Here is an 18,316-nt window from a genome sequence, read left to right on the forward strand (position 1 = left end):
TTTGGCTTTCCAAAATTAGGGAATGTCTTTTATGTGTGTTACATTTATTCTTCACCTCATTCTCAAAATAATTTGAAGAGTATAGAGAAAGAAATTTAGAATGAAAGATAATTTTAAGTGAATTGACAAGGAATTCAGAGTGAAGCACATAGCAGGGAAGAAAAAAAAATCTACAAGCTATGCCAAAGGGCAAGTTTATAAACAAAATATCTCCTACTACAGCCCACATAGTAACTATATTGAAAAGTCGAATAGTCTGCTAATTAAAGAAAAATAGAATTCAGATTATTTATAAGGTAAATGCCTACTACTTAAAGTTTTGCTAGTCATGGCGATTTAACAAAAGTAAAAATCTGCCATAAACCTATGTAAGAGCTACTCTATGGCAAAATAGACAACATCCTTCCCAATATTCCTATAATAAACGCATCAGCTAGCTTTGTATGGCTGTGCTTATAACTACTTTCAATGCAAGCTAAGATAATTTAAAAGCACATTTCATAAAGTTAAATGTGTGCAATCATATTATATTGTGATGAAAGGGTGCTAGGACTCATTCAGTCTTAAATATTCATCTAAGCAGCACTGTACTTGAAATGAAGTGATTTCACCAAATCAAAATTCTTCCATTCCAGGAAACTCACTTTAAAGCATAAACACTAGTAAAGAACAATGCAGCAAGTCACTCACTCTGTATTATTTTACTTTATTTGATAGTTTTCCTTCAATACCTAAATCTAAGCAATATCAGGCCTGCCTCATGTGGATCCTTCAAATAAAACATAAAATGTATAAAATATGCAAGAAGTTGTGTGAATTCTAGGTTATAATCAGGAATGATCTCTTCCAACACAAGACTATGAAACAGCTAATTTAGCCCCTGTCAGATCCAATTATATTAGACTTGCTTCTCACAATGGGATAAACTATATATCTGCTGGTGAACTATCCATGAATTTTCATCAGAAATCTCTCATTTCAGCAATATAATTTAGACTAAGCTAGAGCTAAGATAAAGCAGGAACCTTTGTTCTTGGAAAGGATACACATGATGGAATGCCCCTTTATTTAGTGTTGAAGATAAAAAAAAACAAAAACAGGAAGCAAATACTCTATCTACTCCTTTACCACAAGTTATTATTATTTTTGTGTGTTTGTGTTCAAGATCCATGTATCTCTGAGCAGCTATGAAAAGGCTTCCTGGAAAACAATAAGCAAAGAAAAAAAATGTGTCCCATCTCACATGGTTCTACCCTACTAGAGACAGGAAGATCATATACTGACAGATATTGAAATTGTAAGACTTGGAAACTACATTTTGCAAAGTCATTGAACTCCGAGCTCAGTTGCAGTACTCGGGAAGCCATGCAGGATGAAGATGGATACGTCATCTTAAATATTAAAACTCGAAAACCAGCTCTCATCTCCGGTAAGAATGCTCAGAGCCAATAATTTGGAAATTAATTTAAAAAATGAGTTGATTCAGTTTTTTTCTTTTTCTGCTATTGATAGTGTATATAGTTTAATTTCTTTTTCTTGAATGATGTTAATGCTCTAAAGCATTTGAGTAGTGTTTTCATAAGCTCATACAGACCTATTTAGATTACAAGCATCCAATATACATGCAGGGAAAACTGCATTAAGGTTCTGAGCGTTTAATGCTGGAGGGCACAGAAGTCAAGGGGATAAGGGAAGAGAATGTTTGGAAGTTTCATTTTCTGAATGTGAGCAAATGAGTGTGAGTCTTCATTTGCTGTTTATTAAAGCAATTATTCATGGAATGGGTGGGCATAAGACAAAACAAAACAAAAAATACAAACGCATCAGGCCTTAACAGCAAGTAATATTTTGGCTTGGAAAGGTAAAGTCCATTGGGGATGAGAATGGGTGTGTGGTATGGGAGGGGGCCATGCCTATTGTTGATGATCATCAAGAGAACACAGGTGAGATCTGCCAGCAAAGCTCTTTCTATTACTTGGAGGACCCTGAGAAGGCAGGAGCAGGGGCAGGGGTGAGCCTTCCCCATAGCTAACCCACACTGCCTGCTCCTTGATATCTTTATTATATGCCTACAGTTGATCCTGCTTCTTCCTCCTGGTGGCGTGTGATGGCTTTGATTCTGCTGATTCTGTGCGTGGGGATGGTTGTCGGGCTGGTAGCTCTGGGGATTTGGTGTAAGTATTGACTCTGCCAGAAATTTGATTGGAGGAAGGTAACACTGAAAGGGTCATGGCATATCCCATTAAGCTTCTCAATGGTCACTATTTGTCTATTTGTCACTACTCCAATTGTCCTACAGATAGTTACCAAGAGAGTCTCAATAAAGGAGAATGCTGACCATTTCCTTGAGTTTAAGATAAGGTTTTAAGATTTTAATTAATTAAAAGTTATTTTTAAAAATGTACTACCAGCCTTTAAGACCCTCCTCAGTGTGGATCCAAACTATTTTTAAAAACTTCCTTGTCCCTTTTCCTATCTTCCATATCCTAAGAACCAGCCAAACTGGAGTTTTTCAGTTTCATATATAAATTCCATGTTCCCTTGTCTGAAATTTTTCTCATTCTATTCTCTCTATCTAACATTTTCTGCTTCTCATTTTGTTTACTAAATTATTGCACATTTCTTCTTTCTGTAATTCTCACAGCCCTCCAATGGCACATTGTAGTCTGTGGAGTTGTTGCTTGTTTGTGCATTTGTTGATTTTTTAAAAGATGTTAGAATCTAACACTTATCATCCTGTATTTCTTTATTATTTACCTGAATATCACAAGTACTTTAAGCATAATGAGAAATCAGTATGCACTTTTAAATGAATGAATAGTTTGGCATCACAGAAAGTACAGAAAATAAGAGGTCACTCACCTCTACAGCTCAGTTGAGAAGCATGTATTGAAGCAGGTGAATACAGGCTCTGGGGATATTACTGATGTTGGGATTTTTTTATTTGTGATTGTCTCCTTCAAACAGTTCACTTATTAACCCTCAGGTGTCAGTTCTATTTCTTGATTTGTTCTTTATAGCCCCTTCACACTTTTCAACATTCATTTAATCATGTGTATCTAGTTAACTCCTCACATATTGGCAATGTTAATGAAATGAGAATTCAATGACAGATCTTTGCATCATTTCTATGGTTCTATTTACAAATTATTATTATTTACTTTTTGAATTTAGCTGTCATGCAGCACAATTACCTACAAGATGAGAATGAAAATCGCACAGGAACTCTGCAACAATTAGCAAAGCGTTTCTGCCAATATGTAATAAAACAATCAGAACTAAAGGGCACCTTCAGTAAGTACTGTTTTTTTAACCTCTTCATCTCTCCAACTCCTGGAGCATTTCTCTTATGGCAACTGAAGGGAATCTTGAGATATGCAGAAAACATTGAATGTGGAGAACATGTAAGCCCAATTTAGAAAAAAATACACCATTCCTGTGCTTGGTTTCTCCAGAAGGTCATAAATGCAGCCCCTGTGACACAAACTGGAGATACTATGGAGATAACTGCTATGGGTTCTTCAAGCACAACTTAACATGGAAAGAGAGTAAGCAGTACTGCACTGACTTGAATGCTACTCTACTGAAGATTGACAACCAGAACATTCTGGTAAGAAGATTCTTATGTCAAATATTTTGGAGGCAAGGGAGAGAAACCTCAAATGTAACACTTGACCTTTTTTGTTTTTTACATTTTTCTTAACACCTTTCAGTTTGTACTAATCTAAGAACCTTATGAAACCTAGTAAGAACTACAGAACCCAAATATTCAATCCAATCATAATCTTCTACAACGTTGCTAGAGTTGATCAGTCAAATTGACTTGTCCCTTCCTGACAGCTCAGGACATAGTGGGTCACACGCAAAGAGTCAGCCCAGCAATGTTCACATTTATTTGTGTCCTCTGTTGTTCTAACTTGCTGTGCTGTCCACTTACTGTTTCTGTGGACTCAGATTCATGTGGGAGATATCCAGTTAAACAAATTAGCTTTTCTTTCCACTCCAGCAAAATAAGATAGTTTTCTAAAATCTCATCTCTATTATATAGAGATTAATTCGAGACATATATGCATATCCTGAATTTGTATTAGTCTAGGCAGATGCCAGGTTGAAGATTTATAACTAAAAGTAGTCATGCAACTTTCTGAGAAAAAGAAATTGTATAGTTGGATTTCAGGTAGAATTTATCTGTCGGTTCCTATTGGGAAGTATATAATATTGATATATTTTAAAGAAAATACTAGGAAATAACAGAAAGGTTCCTGGTGGCTCAAGCTTTAAGAAATAAACAGTCACACATGACTTTCACACAATATCTCCCGTGGAATGCCATTTTGAGTCTCACATATCTGTCAAGAAGCTCAAGTCATTTTTTATTTACCAAGAATACATCATCACTTGTTATTCTGGGAGGTCTGAGAATATATAAGCATTTGGCCTTCACATAATTTTGTTACCCATAGGTTGATTGATTCACTTATTCCTTCATTAATTCAACAACTATGTGCTGAAACTATTCCAGAATTTGGACCTATGCAGTTAATAAGACAGAAAGAAAAATCCTTAACCTCAAAGAGAGTATATTCTAGTTAAAGCAACAGCCAAGAAACAGAACAAATGATATAGTACATAGTTTACTAGATAGTGATGATTGCTAATTAGAAGAAAGTAAATAGGGAAAGGTAGATGTACGTTATTTATAAATCGTTTTGAGAAAGACATCATAAATGCCTTTATACAATTAACTAAAACAAGTTAATACTTCTATATGTAAGATTTTATAGGCAAGATGAGCAATAAAACCAAAGCAGGTAGGACTTTAACTCTAATGAATATACAGCTCATCAACAATATATTTCTTTGTGTTTCCTTTCTCTGTTTACATGTATTCCTTTGAATCATGTTTGGTATTCTATTTGGGAGTATAATCCTCAATTGATTGCAGATATAAATATATGCTATAAACACATAGGAAGATTAGAATATCAGCTATTTTCTGTACAATTTTACCTGTGTCCTACAACTTTTTTTTTAAGTTCTCAGACAAGTCAAATTGGTACAATTTCAAACATCAAATGTAATTCATTAATATTAATATAGACATGTAATCCAACATTTTTTGTCCAACGTCTTATCATGAAGCTTGTCTGTCATTACCAAGAGCTGTGGAGGGATTCTGATTATTGTGTTTATTTATATTTACTATAGGAATACATCAAAGCCAGGACTGGTTTAATTCGTTGGGTCGGATTATCTCGCCAGAAGTCCAATGAGGTCTGGAAGTGGGAGGATGGCTCGGTTCTCTCAGAAAACATGTAAGTCACTGGACACTTAGAATAGGAGGCAGTACTAGAAACTCTTATTCTTGAAATTTCCTTTTCTTTCAGTCCAAGTCACTACTATGGATTGTATAAGCAGCAGCTGGTTCATTTACCTGCTAATTCAAACAAGACAGTACTGGTCATAAGACAATTCTTCTTTCCCCTCTCTGCCATTCTTTTGCTCTTTATCTAAGCCACAATCTACCTTTATCTCTGATATTATTCCCATTCATTTTTACATTCAACTTTACCATGGAACACTGTGTGCATGTATGTGTGTGTGTGTGTGTGTGCGCGCGTGCGCACGCACGAGCACGCATGCGTGCATGTGTGTGTGTTTTCGTGTTTTGCTTGCTCTGATTATCTTCATATATTTTTGAAACAAAATTTCATTATCATTATTTTACAGTTGACAGTTGTTACCTTGAGAGTCCTTTTGAATTTTCAGTGTTATTTTGCCTACTCTTCTATTCTAGGAGTCTCCAAGAATTCGATACTTTGTAGTTCACAAGATAATTCCAATGTCCATTAATGAAGCTTCATCCTTCTACAAACAATCCAGGCAAAGGGACTAATTGCATTAAGAGTTGAGTTGCTTCCTATATGGCTTTCTAATCTCTAGTCTCAACATCTTTTGTTCATCCTGTACATCAAAGCTGCAGTCTCTCTTCAATTAAAATTTAAACTGATAACCAAAACTTATATAATCTGATAATTACTCAAGTTATTAATTAAATTTTTAAACAAATATTTATTAAGTATTTGCTATAGGTAGAATCTTAGGATACTACAACTACAAGCAAGCCTCTTCACAGACCTTGGGCTTTGTCTCCTATCTCCCATTGCTTGCTGCCTCATTCAAAATACTGCAGGCAAATTAGTGTTCTTTCCATTCTTCCAACAAATCAAACTTGTTTTGTTGCCTTAAGACTTTTGTCTTGCTATTTTCTTCTGCTAGAATGCTCTGCCTCCACAACTCCATGACCATCTATCTCCTGTGACTCAAGTCTCTCTTTAAACATCACTTCTTCAATGAGGCTAACTCTACCCAAACTAAATTAGCCTCCCTTAAACCCACATCCATACAGTCTACCACTGTTTTGTTTCTTTGTAACTCTTACCATTGTCTGAATTTTTCTTGTCTATTTTTTGTGGGCTTCCTGCTGGTATCGCCCCATTGAAATGAAAGTTCCCCAACAAGAAAGACATTATCTTCCTTGTCTTTCTTTATCAGTGTGTCCTCAGCACATAGAAAATCTTTGCCACATGGTTCTGCAGATATTTTCTAAATAAACTAATAAGTATATATTCCTTGTCCTCTCATTATAAGCAGTTTAGAAAGAAATAAATATAACTTAACAGACAATTAAAATACAGCATGCTGTCTTAGATGATTTATTTTGTAACATAAGGCCTGATTTCAAAACTACTGAATCAACTCACTTTTCCATGAGTGTATTCCCATCCATTGCAGCTACATGTCCTGTAGGGCTCTATCCATCTCCTGTCAGTTCATCTAAGCCCTGACCTTCCATCAATACTGAACTAAAGTCTGATCTTGTAGATAACGCATTTTCCCATTATTTTGGAGGCATCTTCATCACTTCTTCAGGGCTTCTATAGAGTTCCCTTGCTCCCAATCTTATGCTACATGAAATTGATATTGGGCTTTTCAAATATACGTACCTTGCACTGCCAAGCAGCGTGGAAGTTTCTCAACAATGAGAATTGTTTTTTCTTTTTTTCCTATTTTCCTCAGAGTCTCTATTTGGTGCATCAAACTGCTATACACAGAGTTTGATTACTGATTGTTTGCTTAGTTTTCAAAGGAATTTATTCTAACTTTCCCATTCACAGGTTTGAGCTTTTGGAAGACGGAAAAGGAAATATGAACTGTGCTTATTTTCATAATGGGAAAATGCACCCTACCTTCTGTGAAAACAAACATTATTTAATGTGTGAGAGGAAGGCTGGCATGACCAAGGTTGACCAACTACCTTAATGCAAAGAGATGGATAGGATAACACAGATAAGGGCTTTATTGTACAATAAAAGATATGTATGAATGAATCAGTAGCTGAAAATTGCGTATTTCTCCCTTTCTTCTCTTTGGAGTTATTTTTAATATTATCTTTCCTATCAGAATTACCTAGTCTCTTCTTTGAATATACAGAAACAATAACATGAGTTTATCATTTACTTCCCAATTATTCTATTTTCCTTTAATTTTCATTCTTCTTGTCCTCCATTTCTAATTACCTGAACATAGTATGATTTACTGCATCTTCAGATATATACATATAAAATCAAAATCAGGCCAATATAGATTAGGGCTTAATTAATGTAAGTTGTGCAAAAAGTTGTTGAAATCTGTCCAAACTATCTAAGTTTGAAAGGCAGTGTAAGATAGTAAAAGGAATATTAAACTTAGAATCAGCAAAATAATTTAGGTGTCAATTATGTAAATGACAATCATGAACCAGTTTCATAGCCTTTTTAACTTCCTTTTTCTCATATTTAAAATAGAAATAATAACACCTATCTTTTATACCTCACAGTTCTACAACCTAAAATAAAACTTTAGAGTGTTAACTGTACTAGGAACTCCATGAAAGCGAAGAGTATGACTTCCCCATTCACTATTCTGTTACCAGCACCAACCCCAGACCCTGGCTCACAAAACAGAGAGATATTAGTTTCTCATTGTATAAGATAGTTCATGAGAAAAATACCTCAATCATTAAAACATTACACAAATACAATTACTATTCCAAGTCTACCTCTGGTTAGATTCAACAGTAGTAATTTTCTGTGCTAGAGAAGGAAAAGAAAGTTTGCAAGAAAACTCATGGGGTTTGTAAAATGAATAAATGCTTCTTAACAAGTTTCAGAGGCTACTAGACAGAAGGACAAGTAAAAATGCTTTATCTAGCGTTTTCCTAACAGTTCTGTGCTTTATTTTTGCTGAGTAACTGAGGAAGCATTTACAGAATATGTAGAAAGGCACCCTTTCACAGGATATAGGCAAAAGTTGCATTTCTTTCCCACAGCTTCCCTTTTTTAACTAGTGGATACAATTTATGAACATGATTCTCAAACATCTCAACGGAGGTGTTGGTCAAAACATAGAGAAACCAAATAGGAAACACAAATGCTGATGTTGCTCAGTGGGAAGACTGAGGACACACAGAGACCTGGGTTTTTACCAGCACCATGACACAATTCTTATACAAGTAGTCTTTAATACAGTTAGAGAAATATCACTACTTTAGAACTTACTCTCTATGTGGCTTTGGATAAGTAATTTGGTGTCTTTAAAACTGTATTTTCTCATCTTGAAATGGGTTTGATATTATTACCTTGCTCATAAGTTAATTGTGAAGATCATTTAATATGATTATGTAAAGTATTGATCAGAATTCCAAGCATGTAACACATCCTTAATAAATGTGTGTTACTCTTAAAGCTCTGTGCACTAACACTCAAAGACACTTGAATCTTTATCTTTTTTCTAGACTATCAATAAATAAGCAGATTTGGAGGGCTTAGGAACAATAACAGAAATACCTCAAATTTTACTTGTTACTTCAAATGTCTGGAGATCTTGGATTTGGGTAATGGTATCAGTATGTTTTTTATTTTGAATTGTCTATTTAGAGAAACTAAATAGGAACTAATAATTCAGAAAACTGTCCAAAATTAGTGTCTCTGGACTTTGTTTCATCCCCCTAAAATGGAAAAATATATGTGTATACATCACTATAGCACACATAAACTTAGAAGAATAATATCTTAGTGCATGGCAACAATACAATTAAAACTGTAAGCCAATCACTGTCATTTTTTTTCTGGTATTCCTATCTAAAGCATCTTATACATAAAATCAAAACAGCACAAATGTTAGTAGCACAGGTCAGACCACCTCATTTCAAATACTAAATCTTTTACATGTTATCTAAGTGAACTTCAGCAACATTTGACTTCTGCCTTGTTCAATTTGAAACTAACTTACAGGCATGCCTTAGAAATATTGTGGGTTCAGGCCGGGCGCGGTGGCTCAAGCCTGTAATCCCAGCACTTTGGGAGGCCGAGACGGGCGGATCACGAGGTCAGGAGATCGAGACCATCCTGGCTAACACGGTGAAACCCCGTCTCTACTAAAAAATACAAAAAACTAGCCGGGCGAGGTGGCGGGCGCCTGTAGTCCCAGCTACTCGGGAGGCTGAGGCAGGAGAATGGCGGGAACCCGGGAGGCGGAGCTTGCAGTGAGCTGAGACCCGGCCACAACACTCCAGCCTGGGCGACAGAGCAAGACTCTGTCTCAAAAAAAAAAAAAAAAAAAAAAGAAATATTTTGGGTTCAGTTCCAGACCACCACAATAAAGCAATTACTGCAATAAAGTGAATCACACTAATTATTTGTTTTCCCAATTCATATAAAAGTTACGTTTGCATTACACTGTCTTCTATTAAGTATGTAATAGCATTATGTCTAAAAAATGTACACAGTTTTGTTAAAAATACTTTATTGCTAAAAATGCTAACAATTATTTGAGTCTTTAGTGAGTGAAAATCTTTTTGTGCTGGTGGAGCCTTGATGTTGATGGCTGCTGATGGATCAGAGCAGTGGTTGCTGAAGGATGGGGTAGATGTGGCTATTTTTAAAATAAGACAACAGTGAACTTTGTGATGTCAATTTAGTCTTCCTTTTATGAAATCTGTAGCATGAGATGCTGTTAAATAGCATTTTACTCATAGTAAACTTCTTTCAAAATTGAAGTCAGTCCTCTCAAATCCTGCTACTGCTTTATCAACTAAGTTTATGCAGTATTCTGAATACTTTATTATCACTTCAACAATGTTCACAGCGTGTTCACCGGGAGTAATATTTGTCTCAAGAACCATTTTCTTTGCTCATCCATAAAAAGCAGCTCCTCATTTATTGAAGTTTCCTGATAAAATTGCATCAATTAAGCCACATCTCCAGGTTCCACTTCCAGTTCTAGTTCTCTTGCTATTTCCACCATACCTGCAGTTACTCCCACCACTGAAGTCCTGAACTCCTCAAAGTCATCCATGAGGGTTGGATTCAACTTCTTCCAAGTGTCTGTTAATGTTGATACTTTGACCTCCTTCTATGAATCACAGATCTTTTTAATGGCATCTAGAATGGTAAATCGTTTGCGGGCAGTTTTCAATTGACTTTGCTCTGATATATAAGAAGAATCACTATCTGTGGCAGTTATAGCCTTCTGATGTGTATTTCTTAAAGAATAAAACTTGAAAGTCAAAATTACTCCTTGATTCATTGGTTGCAGAAACGGATGCTGTGTTAGCAGGAATGAAAACATTAACCTCCTGGTCCATGTCTATAAGAGCTCTTGAGTGACTAGGTGCATTGTCAATGAGCTGTAATATTTTGAAAAGAAAAAAAAAGACCTTTCTTTTTCTTCTGAGCAGTGTTTCTCAACAATGGGCTTAAAATACTCAGTAAACAATGCTATAAACAAATGTGCTGTCATCCAGACATTGTTGTTTCATTTGTAGAGCATTGGCAGGTTACATTTAGCACAATTCTTAAGATCCCTAGGACTTTTGAAATGGTAAAAGACTACTGGCTTGAACTTAAAGTCACCAGCTGCATTAGGCCCTAACAAGAGAGTCAGCTTGTCCTTTGAAGATTTCAAGCCAGATGTTGACTTTTCCTCTCTAGGTATAAAAATCCTAGATGACATGTCTTTCCAATACAAAGCTGTTTCATCTATGCTAAAAATCTATTGTTCAGTGTAGACACCTTCAGTTATCTTAGCTATATCTTCTGGGTAACTTGCTGCAGTTTCTACATCAGCACTTGCTGCTTCATCTTTCGTTTTTATGTTAAGGAGACGGCTTGTTTCCTTAAACCTCATGAACCAACCTCTGCTAGCTTCTAACTTTTCTTCTGCAGCTTCTTCACCTCTCTCACTCATCATAGAATTGACAAGAGTTAGGATCTTGCTCTGGATTAGGCTTTGACTTAAGAGAATGTTGTGATTGATTTCATCTTCTATCTAGACCACTAAACTTTCTCCGTATCAGAGATAAGCCTGTCTTGTTTTCTTATTATTTGTGTGTTCTCTGGAGCAGCACTTGCGATTTCTTTCAAGAATTTTTTCTTTACATTCGCATCTTGGCTAGCTGTTTTATATAATCAGCCTAGCTTTTGGCCTATCTGGGCTTTCGACATGCCTTCCTCACTAAGTTTAATCCTTTTTAGCTTTTGATTTAAAGTGAGAGACATGCGACTCTTCCTTTACTTGAACACTTACAGGTCTTTGTAGGGCTATTATTGGCCTATGTTTAATATTGTTAGGGCTCAGTAAATATAAGGAGGCCCAAGGAAAAGTAGAGAGATGAGGGAACAATTGTTCAGTGGAACCGTCAGAACATACACAGTATTTATTGATATTTATCAATAAAGTTAACTGTCTTATATGGTTCATGGTGTTGTTAGGAATAACGCTCAAAATCCTAAGGAAATTAAACACTCAAACAAAGGATTCTTAGCAAAGCAATTTTACTTCTGCACAGAGGGGTGCCTCCTTGGCCAGTTGCCACGAGAGCACACCTGAACAGAGGGGCACGAGAGCCTTTATTCCTGATGCAAGTCCTGCCCGTGTACCTTTTCCCCATTGGCTGGGGTCAGGTCGTGCATTCTAAACTAATCCCGGTTGGCTAAACATTTGATTTTTTTTAGATAGGGCGGGCACGTAAAAGAATTGGAGAGGAAGGGGAAGGGGTGTCTGTAATGAGCTAGAAAGTTAGTCCTCCTTCCAAATAAGGAAAGGAAAGTGAGCTGGTACTGATAACGCCTGGTACTGTGGCATGCCTGGGCATCTAACAAGCCAAAAAGAAAAAAAGTTGCAAAAAGGTGGAAGGGTACTATGAATTAAAGAATAAAAGATTGATCAGATTATTTGAAGAGCAACTTCATCATATCCCGCAACTTCCCCTTTCCCTTTTGTTATAACTCTTTCTCTTCAAATCTTTCTAACGTTATTTGGCTCCATTGTTCTACCTGGTCTTCTTGAAGGAAAAGCCTATTTGAATCGGGGGTGGAGGATCCTAAGAGGTTTTAGTGAGAGCTATTTCAATAAGTCTTTAAATTAATCCTCAGGCACAGGGTATGATGCAGCATCCTACTAGAATAAGCAACCCTTTTCCAATGGCCAGAGACAGGATTGAGGACATAAGTCCCTTCCATCTACCAAACAAATTTCCTATTAAATTTGTGAAGGGATCATTTAGTTCAGAATTTTTGGCTAACTCATTTGATAGGACAGTAAGACCCTGTAATGCTTTAGTTATGGGCTGCCAGGAGCAGTGTTATTAGGGATATAAGTACAGCATTGAATCCTAATCGTGACACAAACTCCACCTTCTTTTGCTAGTATCATGTCTAATGCTATCCTATTTTCCCAGGCCATTTGACTGGCGGTCCGAAGGAATTAATAAAGATCAAAGAACAATTAACACATTGGAATATTGTCAGACATAAAATTTATAAATGAGAGGCTAATCTAAGAAAGAAAAAAACCCCAGATAAATGCTTACTGTCTAACTGGGAAAATTGTACAGATAATTTTGCTGTCTTTGAAATTATTCTGTATTCAAGGTAGCATTTTTTCCTATTCTAATACCACTTGCTAATTTTACTATAAAAATAAATATTTTCAACAACAGAAATTGCAAAATAAAAAAGCACATAAACCATATCATCTTAGAATCTCATCTTCCTCATTACATGTATAAGAAAACAGGCAAGGTGCAATGGCTTACACCTGTAATCCCAGTACTTTAGGAGGCTGAGGTGGGTGGATTATTTCAGTTCAGGAGTTTGAGACCAGCCTGGGCAACATGGCAAACACTGTCTCTCCACAAAAAAAAAAAAAAAAAAAGTCATCTGGCTGTGGTGACACATGCCTGTAGTCCCAGCTACTTGGGAGGCTGAGGTGGGAGGATTGCTTGAACCTAAGAGGTCAAGGCTGCAGTGAGATACGATCATGCCACTGCACTCTAGCCTGGGCAACAGCATGAGATCCTGTCAAAGGGAAGAAGGGAAAGAGGGAAGGAAGCAAGAAAGGAATGGAAGGGAAGGGAAGGGAAGGGAAGGAACGAAGGAAAGGGAGGGAGGGAGAGAGGAAGAAAGAAAGAAAGGAATATTTGCTTTAGTAATATTAATATTAAATATACTAGTAATAGGTGCTCTGTTTTTGGGTGCATATATATTCAGATTGTTATGGTTCCTTCATCATTATGTAATTATTTTATGTCTCTTTTTATGGTTTTTGACTTAAATTATGTTTTATCTGATATAAGTATAGCTACTCCTGCTCATTTTTGATATCCAATGTGAATTCTTATTTTCCATCCCTTTTCAGTCTGTATGTATCTTTACAGTTGAAGTCAGTTTCTTGTAGGCAGTACATAGTTGAATCATTTTTTAAAATCCATTTTGCAGTCTACATCTTTTACTTGAGAAATTTAATCTGTTTACATTTAAGGTTATTACTAATAGGTAATAAATTGTTTCTGTCATTTTGCTAATTGTTTTATGATTGTTTTATATATGCCTTTTCCTTTCTTTCTCTCTTATTATTTATCATTGTGGTTTTGTAGTTTCCTGTAGTGGTAATATTTGTCTCATTTTTCTTTCTCATTTGTGTGTCTGCTATACTAATCTGTTTCATACTTTGATATTTTTTCATTATGGTGAATATCATCCTTTTATTTCCCAATGTAGGACTCCCTTAAGCATTTCTTAAAAGGCTGGTCTAGTGATAATTAATTCTCTCAGTTTTTGCTTGTTTGGGAGATTTCATTTCTCATTTTGAAATACTGTTTTGTTGATTGTAGTATTCTTGACTGTTACTTTTTCTCTTTCGGCAGCTTGAATAGAGCATTCTATTTTCTTCTGGCCTGTAAGGTTTCTTGCAAAGCAATTCACTTAGTCTAATGGGAATTCCCCTCTATATGACTTGATACTTTGCTCTTGAGGTTTTTAGAATTTTCTCTGTCTTCTACTTTTGACCGTTTGACTACAATGTGCTTTGCGTAAGATCTTTTAAGGTTGAATTTTTTTGGAGATCTTTGAACTTCCTTATCTGAAGGTCTATATCTATTGCAAGGCTTGAGAAGCTTTCGGCTGTTATTTTGTTTAATTGGTTTTTTGTTTGTTTGTTTTTGTTTTTTAGAGATAAGGTCTCACTCTGTCTCTTGGGCTAGAGTGCAGTAGCGTGAACGTGACTCACTGCAGCCTTGAACTCCTCAGGCTGGAGTGCAGTGATGTGATCATGGCTCACTTCAGCCTCAAACTCCTGGGCTTAAGCACTCCTCCCACCTTAGCCTCACAAAGTGTTGGAATTACAGGCATGAGCCACCACGCCCAGCCTGTTAAAGGTTTTTATGTCTTTGCATTTCTTTTCTTTTTCTGGAATTTCTACATTTTGAATATTTGCTTCCTTTATGGTCTCCCCTATGTCATGTAGAATTCTTCATCCTTTTTTCTTCTTTTTGTTTTGTTTGGGTTATTTCAAAAGTCGTATCTTCAAGGTTAGAAATTCTTTATTCTACTTTATCTTGTCTATTGTTGAAGCTGTCAATTATATTATGTTATTTCATTTATTAAATTTTTCCGATCTGGGATTTTTATTTGACTTTTTATGACATTTATTGCTTTGTTGAAGTTATTATTCAGATCATGAATTATTTCTCTAATTTTTATCATCTTCTATATCTCACTGAGTTTAATACCATGATTTTTAATTATTTCATCAATTTCCTTTTTCTGAAATTTTTTTTCTAGAAAATTACCGGTTTGTTTGGAGGTGTCACGTTTCCACACTTTTTTATGTTTCTTGTGTGCTTATGTTGGTATCTGCACATCTGATGTAATGGTTGTTTCCTTTAATTTTATGCATTGGCTTTCATAGGGAAACACTTTTTTCTATAGATGTATGTATAGTATTGGTTGAGTAGGGTGCTTTGGCTTTGATTCTAGGTGAGCTCAATAGTGTAGTCTCCATATGATTTCTTCAGCTGTAATTAGCATCATTGGTGTCTGATTTCCTCAGTGGCTGAGGCTACGGTGAGACTTTGCTGGGGATGGGAATGTCAGGCAACATGTGTTGCTAGTCTCTTTGCTAAAACATAGCGAGAGTCACCTTTACTGTAGTTCCCAACAATTTCCTCATCTTCATCTGAGACCACCTCAGCTTGGATTTCACTGTCCATATGATTATCAGCATTTTGGTCAAAGCCATTCAACAAATCTCTGTGAAGTTCCAAACTGATCCACATTTTCCTGTCTTCTTTAGGGCCCTCCAAACTGTTCCAACCTCTGCCCACTACCCAGTTCCAAAGTTGGTTCCACATTTTTGGGTATCTTTACAAGCACTGCCCCACTCTACTGGTACCAATTTACTGTATTAGTTCATTTTCATGCTACTAATAAAGACATACCCAAGACTGGGTAATTTATAAAGAAAAAGAGGTTTAATGGACTCATAGTTCCATGTGGCTAGGGAGGTCTCACGTTCGTGGGGGAAGGCAAAAGGCATGTTTTACATTGCAGCAGGAAAGAGAGAGAATAAGAACCAAGTGAAAGTGGTTCCCCCTTATAAAACCATCGGATTTCATGAGACTTATTCACTAGCATGAGAACAGTATGGGGAAAACCGCTCTCCTGATTCAATTCTCTCCCACCAGGTCCCTCCCATAACACGTGGAAATTATGGGAGCTACAATCCAAAATGAGATTTGGCGGGGCACACAGGCAAACCGTATCAGCAGGAAACTGCCCAACTCTCCCTATAAAATACCAAGTTAAGCACCCCAGGTGAAGCAGTTAATATGCTTCACACGAAAACCATGTTGGGCTGGTTTTATGATAACTGGGTTATCCTCTCGGCAAATATGCCTATTACCCAGGTCAAGGTAAATTTTGGAGTTCAGGGAGCCCCTTTTGCATTGGTGCCCCTCCCACAGAATCACAGGACTGTTGAAGAAGCCTTATCAAATTTGTTGTTCCTTATAGGTCTCACAGATGCAACTCCCTGCTGGGAACCCAAACCCTTTTTCACCAGAAAAGATAAAATAGGCCCCCGGCGCGGTGGCTCATGCCTATAATCCCCGCACTTTGGGAGGCCAACACACCCGGGTGGATCACCTCAGGTCAGGAGTTCCAGACCAGCCTGGGCAACAAGGTGAAACCCCATCCCTACTAAAAGTACAAAAATTAGCCAAGTGTGATGGTGGGCACCTGTAATCCCAGCTACTTGGAAGGCTGGAGCAGGAGAATCGCTTGAACCAGGGAGGTGGAGGTTGCAGTGAGCTGAGATCATGCCACTGCACTCCAGCCTGGGTGACAAGAATGGGACTCTGTCTCAAAAAAGAAAAAAAAAAAGAAAGAAAAGGTAAAATGATCTGGGGCCAAGAACAAAACAAAACAAAACAAAAAAACAAACGAAAACATACAGGTTAATAGAATTATAAAATTTAAGACGTTTAAACAAACTTTGTAGAATGTAGTTGTAAGCCCTTTACCTAAATGTCTTGTGAAAATGGGTACTACATCTGACTGGGGGATGTTTCCCCTTTCTAGTACTACAAAGCTGAAGGCATGTAAATCTGCTCTTTGAGTAAATTTTAATTGAACACACTGAATGGGAACTAGTAAAATTGCCTGAGCCCACAAAGTATTGGGTAGAAGCTAGAGTGCTAGTCGGGACAAATCCTCCTCTTCATAGCCATTTGTGGCACATTTATTGGGGCTGATGGCAAAAAACTGTAAATACTTCCCAATGACAATATTGAACTGAGAATTTCCACCTGAGAGGCATTTACTGCCTTGCTATGGAATTTTAACTGAAGCTATCCCTATGCTAATAAAAATGATGGTGCTCAAAAGAGTTCCATAAAAAAATAAAAATGATTTACACAGAATCTTGCTACCTGGGGATATTAGGAGAAAGTACTGATAAGTAGGGAGCCTCTTTCCTAGATTCTACCATGCCTGGTAGACAGCTTTCATGAGCTGTTGGCTTGTAAATAGCATTTCCCTAATATACAAACATTGTTTGGAAGCTCCTGCTCTGGTTAAAGCAAGGTCAATAAAATCTTTTTCTTTTGAGTTATTAGAGTGAAGTATGTTTTTGTAAGCAAATTTATATTTCTCTTTGAATTCTAAAATTTGGATTGTGATTTTATGACAGTATGGTTATTTTCATAAATTCAAAAAGCATCTTTTAAAACAAAAGATTTTGAGACACTGGTTATTTTACTAAGACTTTAACTAAAATAGCATATTTTTAGGTAAAGTTTAGTCAAGGTCAACTTAAAGAAGCCTATATGGCCAATCCATTCTTGCTGCATTTTTAATTAATTAATTAATTAATTCTCTTTTGGAGATGGAGTCTTGCTCTGTCACCCAGGCTGGAGTGCAGTGGTGCGATCTCACTTCACTGGCACCTTTGCCTCTTGGGTTCAAGCAATTCTCCTGCCTCAGCCTCCCGAGTAGCCGGGACTGTAGGAGTGTGCCACCATGCCTGGCAAATTTTTGTATTTTTAATAGAAATGGTATTAAAAATACAAATGCCGTATTTTTACGTGGCTCTCCCTCATTTTGGCATCCCATTGAGCCAGGATCTGTGTTTCACTGCAAATGCTCTGCTGCAAAAACTCTACAAGCACGCTTCCCTCTAGGCCCAGTTACTGTCACAGAAGAGGAGGGGGCATAATATTGTAAAGGCTGGTTTTAAAGAACAAAATTAGGTCAAGCTCAAACCCTCCAAATCAAGGAGGGGTACAAAAATGCCTAAACAGCTGATAAAACAAGTTGAGTTGCTTTCTAAACGAGTATGTGTCACTTTTGCATCTACCCCAACCATGAAATTTTTTTTGCTTATTATAGAATTACAGGAATATATTTACTAACAGGATAAAAAATACCTTGTAACA

The 18,316-nt window shown here is 36.6% G+C and overlaps 2 protein-coding genes across 5 annotated transcripts in view; one reads left to right on the forward strand and one right to left on the reverse strand.

Annotated features, from left to right (window-relative positions):
* CLEC1B (C-type lectin domain family 1 member B) overlaps nucleotides 1-18,316 on the forward strand; it is a 43,013-nt gene that overhangs the window by 18,114 nt on the left and 6,583 nt on the right. For 2 of the 4 annotated variants that reach the window (XM_003905965.5, XM_021922030.2), the window contains exons 3-8: nucleotides 1,166-1,429; nucleotides 2,076-2,174; nucleotides 3,175-3,294; nucleotides 3,456-3,610; nucleotides 5,209-5,315; nucleotides 7,179-7,405. In XM_003905965.5, the coding sequence (XP_003906014.2) occupies nucleotides 1,366-1,429; nucleotides 2,076-2,174; nucleotides 3,175-3,294; nucleotides 3,456-3,610; nucleotides 5,209-5,315; nucleotides 7,179-7,323 (690 nt within the window). In that variant the 5' untranslated portion in view covers nucleotides 1,166-1,365 and the 3' untranslated portion in view covers nucleotides 7,324-7,405. Of the gene's footprint in view, nucleotides 1-1,165; nucleotides 1,430-2,075; nucleotides 2,175-3,174; nucleotides 3,295-3,455; nucleotides 3,611-5,208; nucleotides 5,316-7,178; nucleotides 7,406-18,316 lie in introns of those variants that run through there. The other 2 variants (XM_031650257.1, XM_031650258.1) reach the window with 2 other exon arrangements.
* CLEC12A (C-type lectin domain family 12 member A) overlaps nucleotides 5,312-18,316 on the reverse strand; it is a 38,608-nt gene continuing 25,603 nt past the window's right edge. The window contains exon 6 of the mRNA XM_031650254.1: nucleotides 5,312-5,437. Coding sequence (XP_031506114.1) covers nucleotides 5,431-5,437 — 7 coding nt within the window. The 3' untranslated portion in view covers nucleotides 5,312-5,430. The remainder of the gene's footprint in view (nucleotides 5,438-18,316) is intronic.

Source organism: Papio anubis, chromosome 9 (genome assembly GCF_008728515.1).
Source record: "Papio anubis isolate 15944 chromosome 9, Panubis1.0, whole genome shotgun sequence".
Taxonomy (NCBI): Eukaryota; Metazoa; Chordata; class Mammalia; order Primates; family Cercopithecidae; genus Papio; species Papio anubis.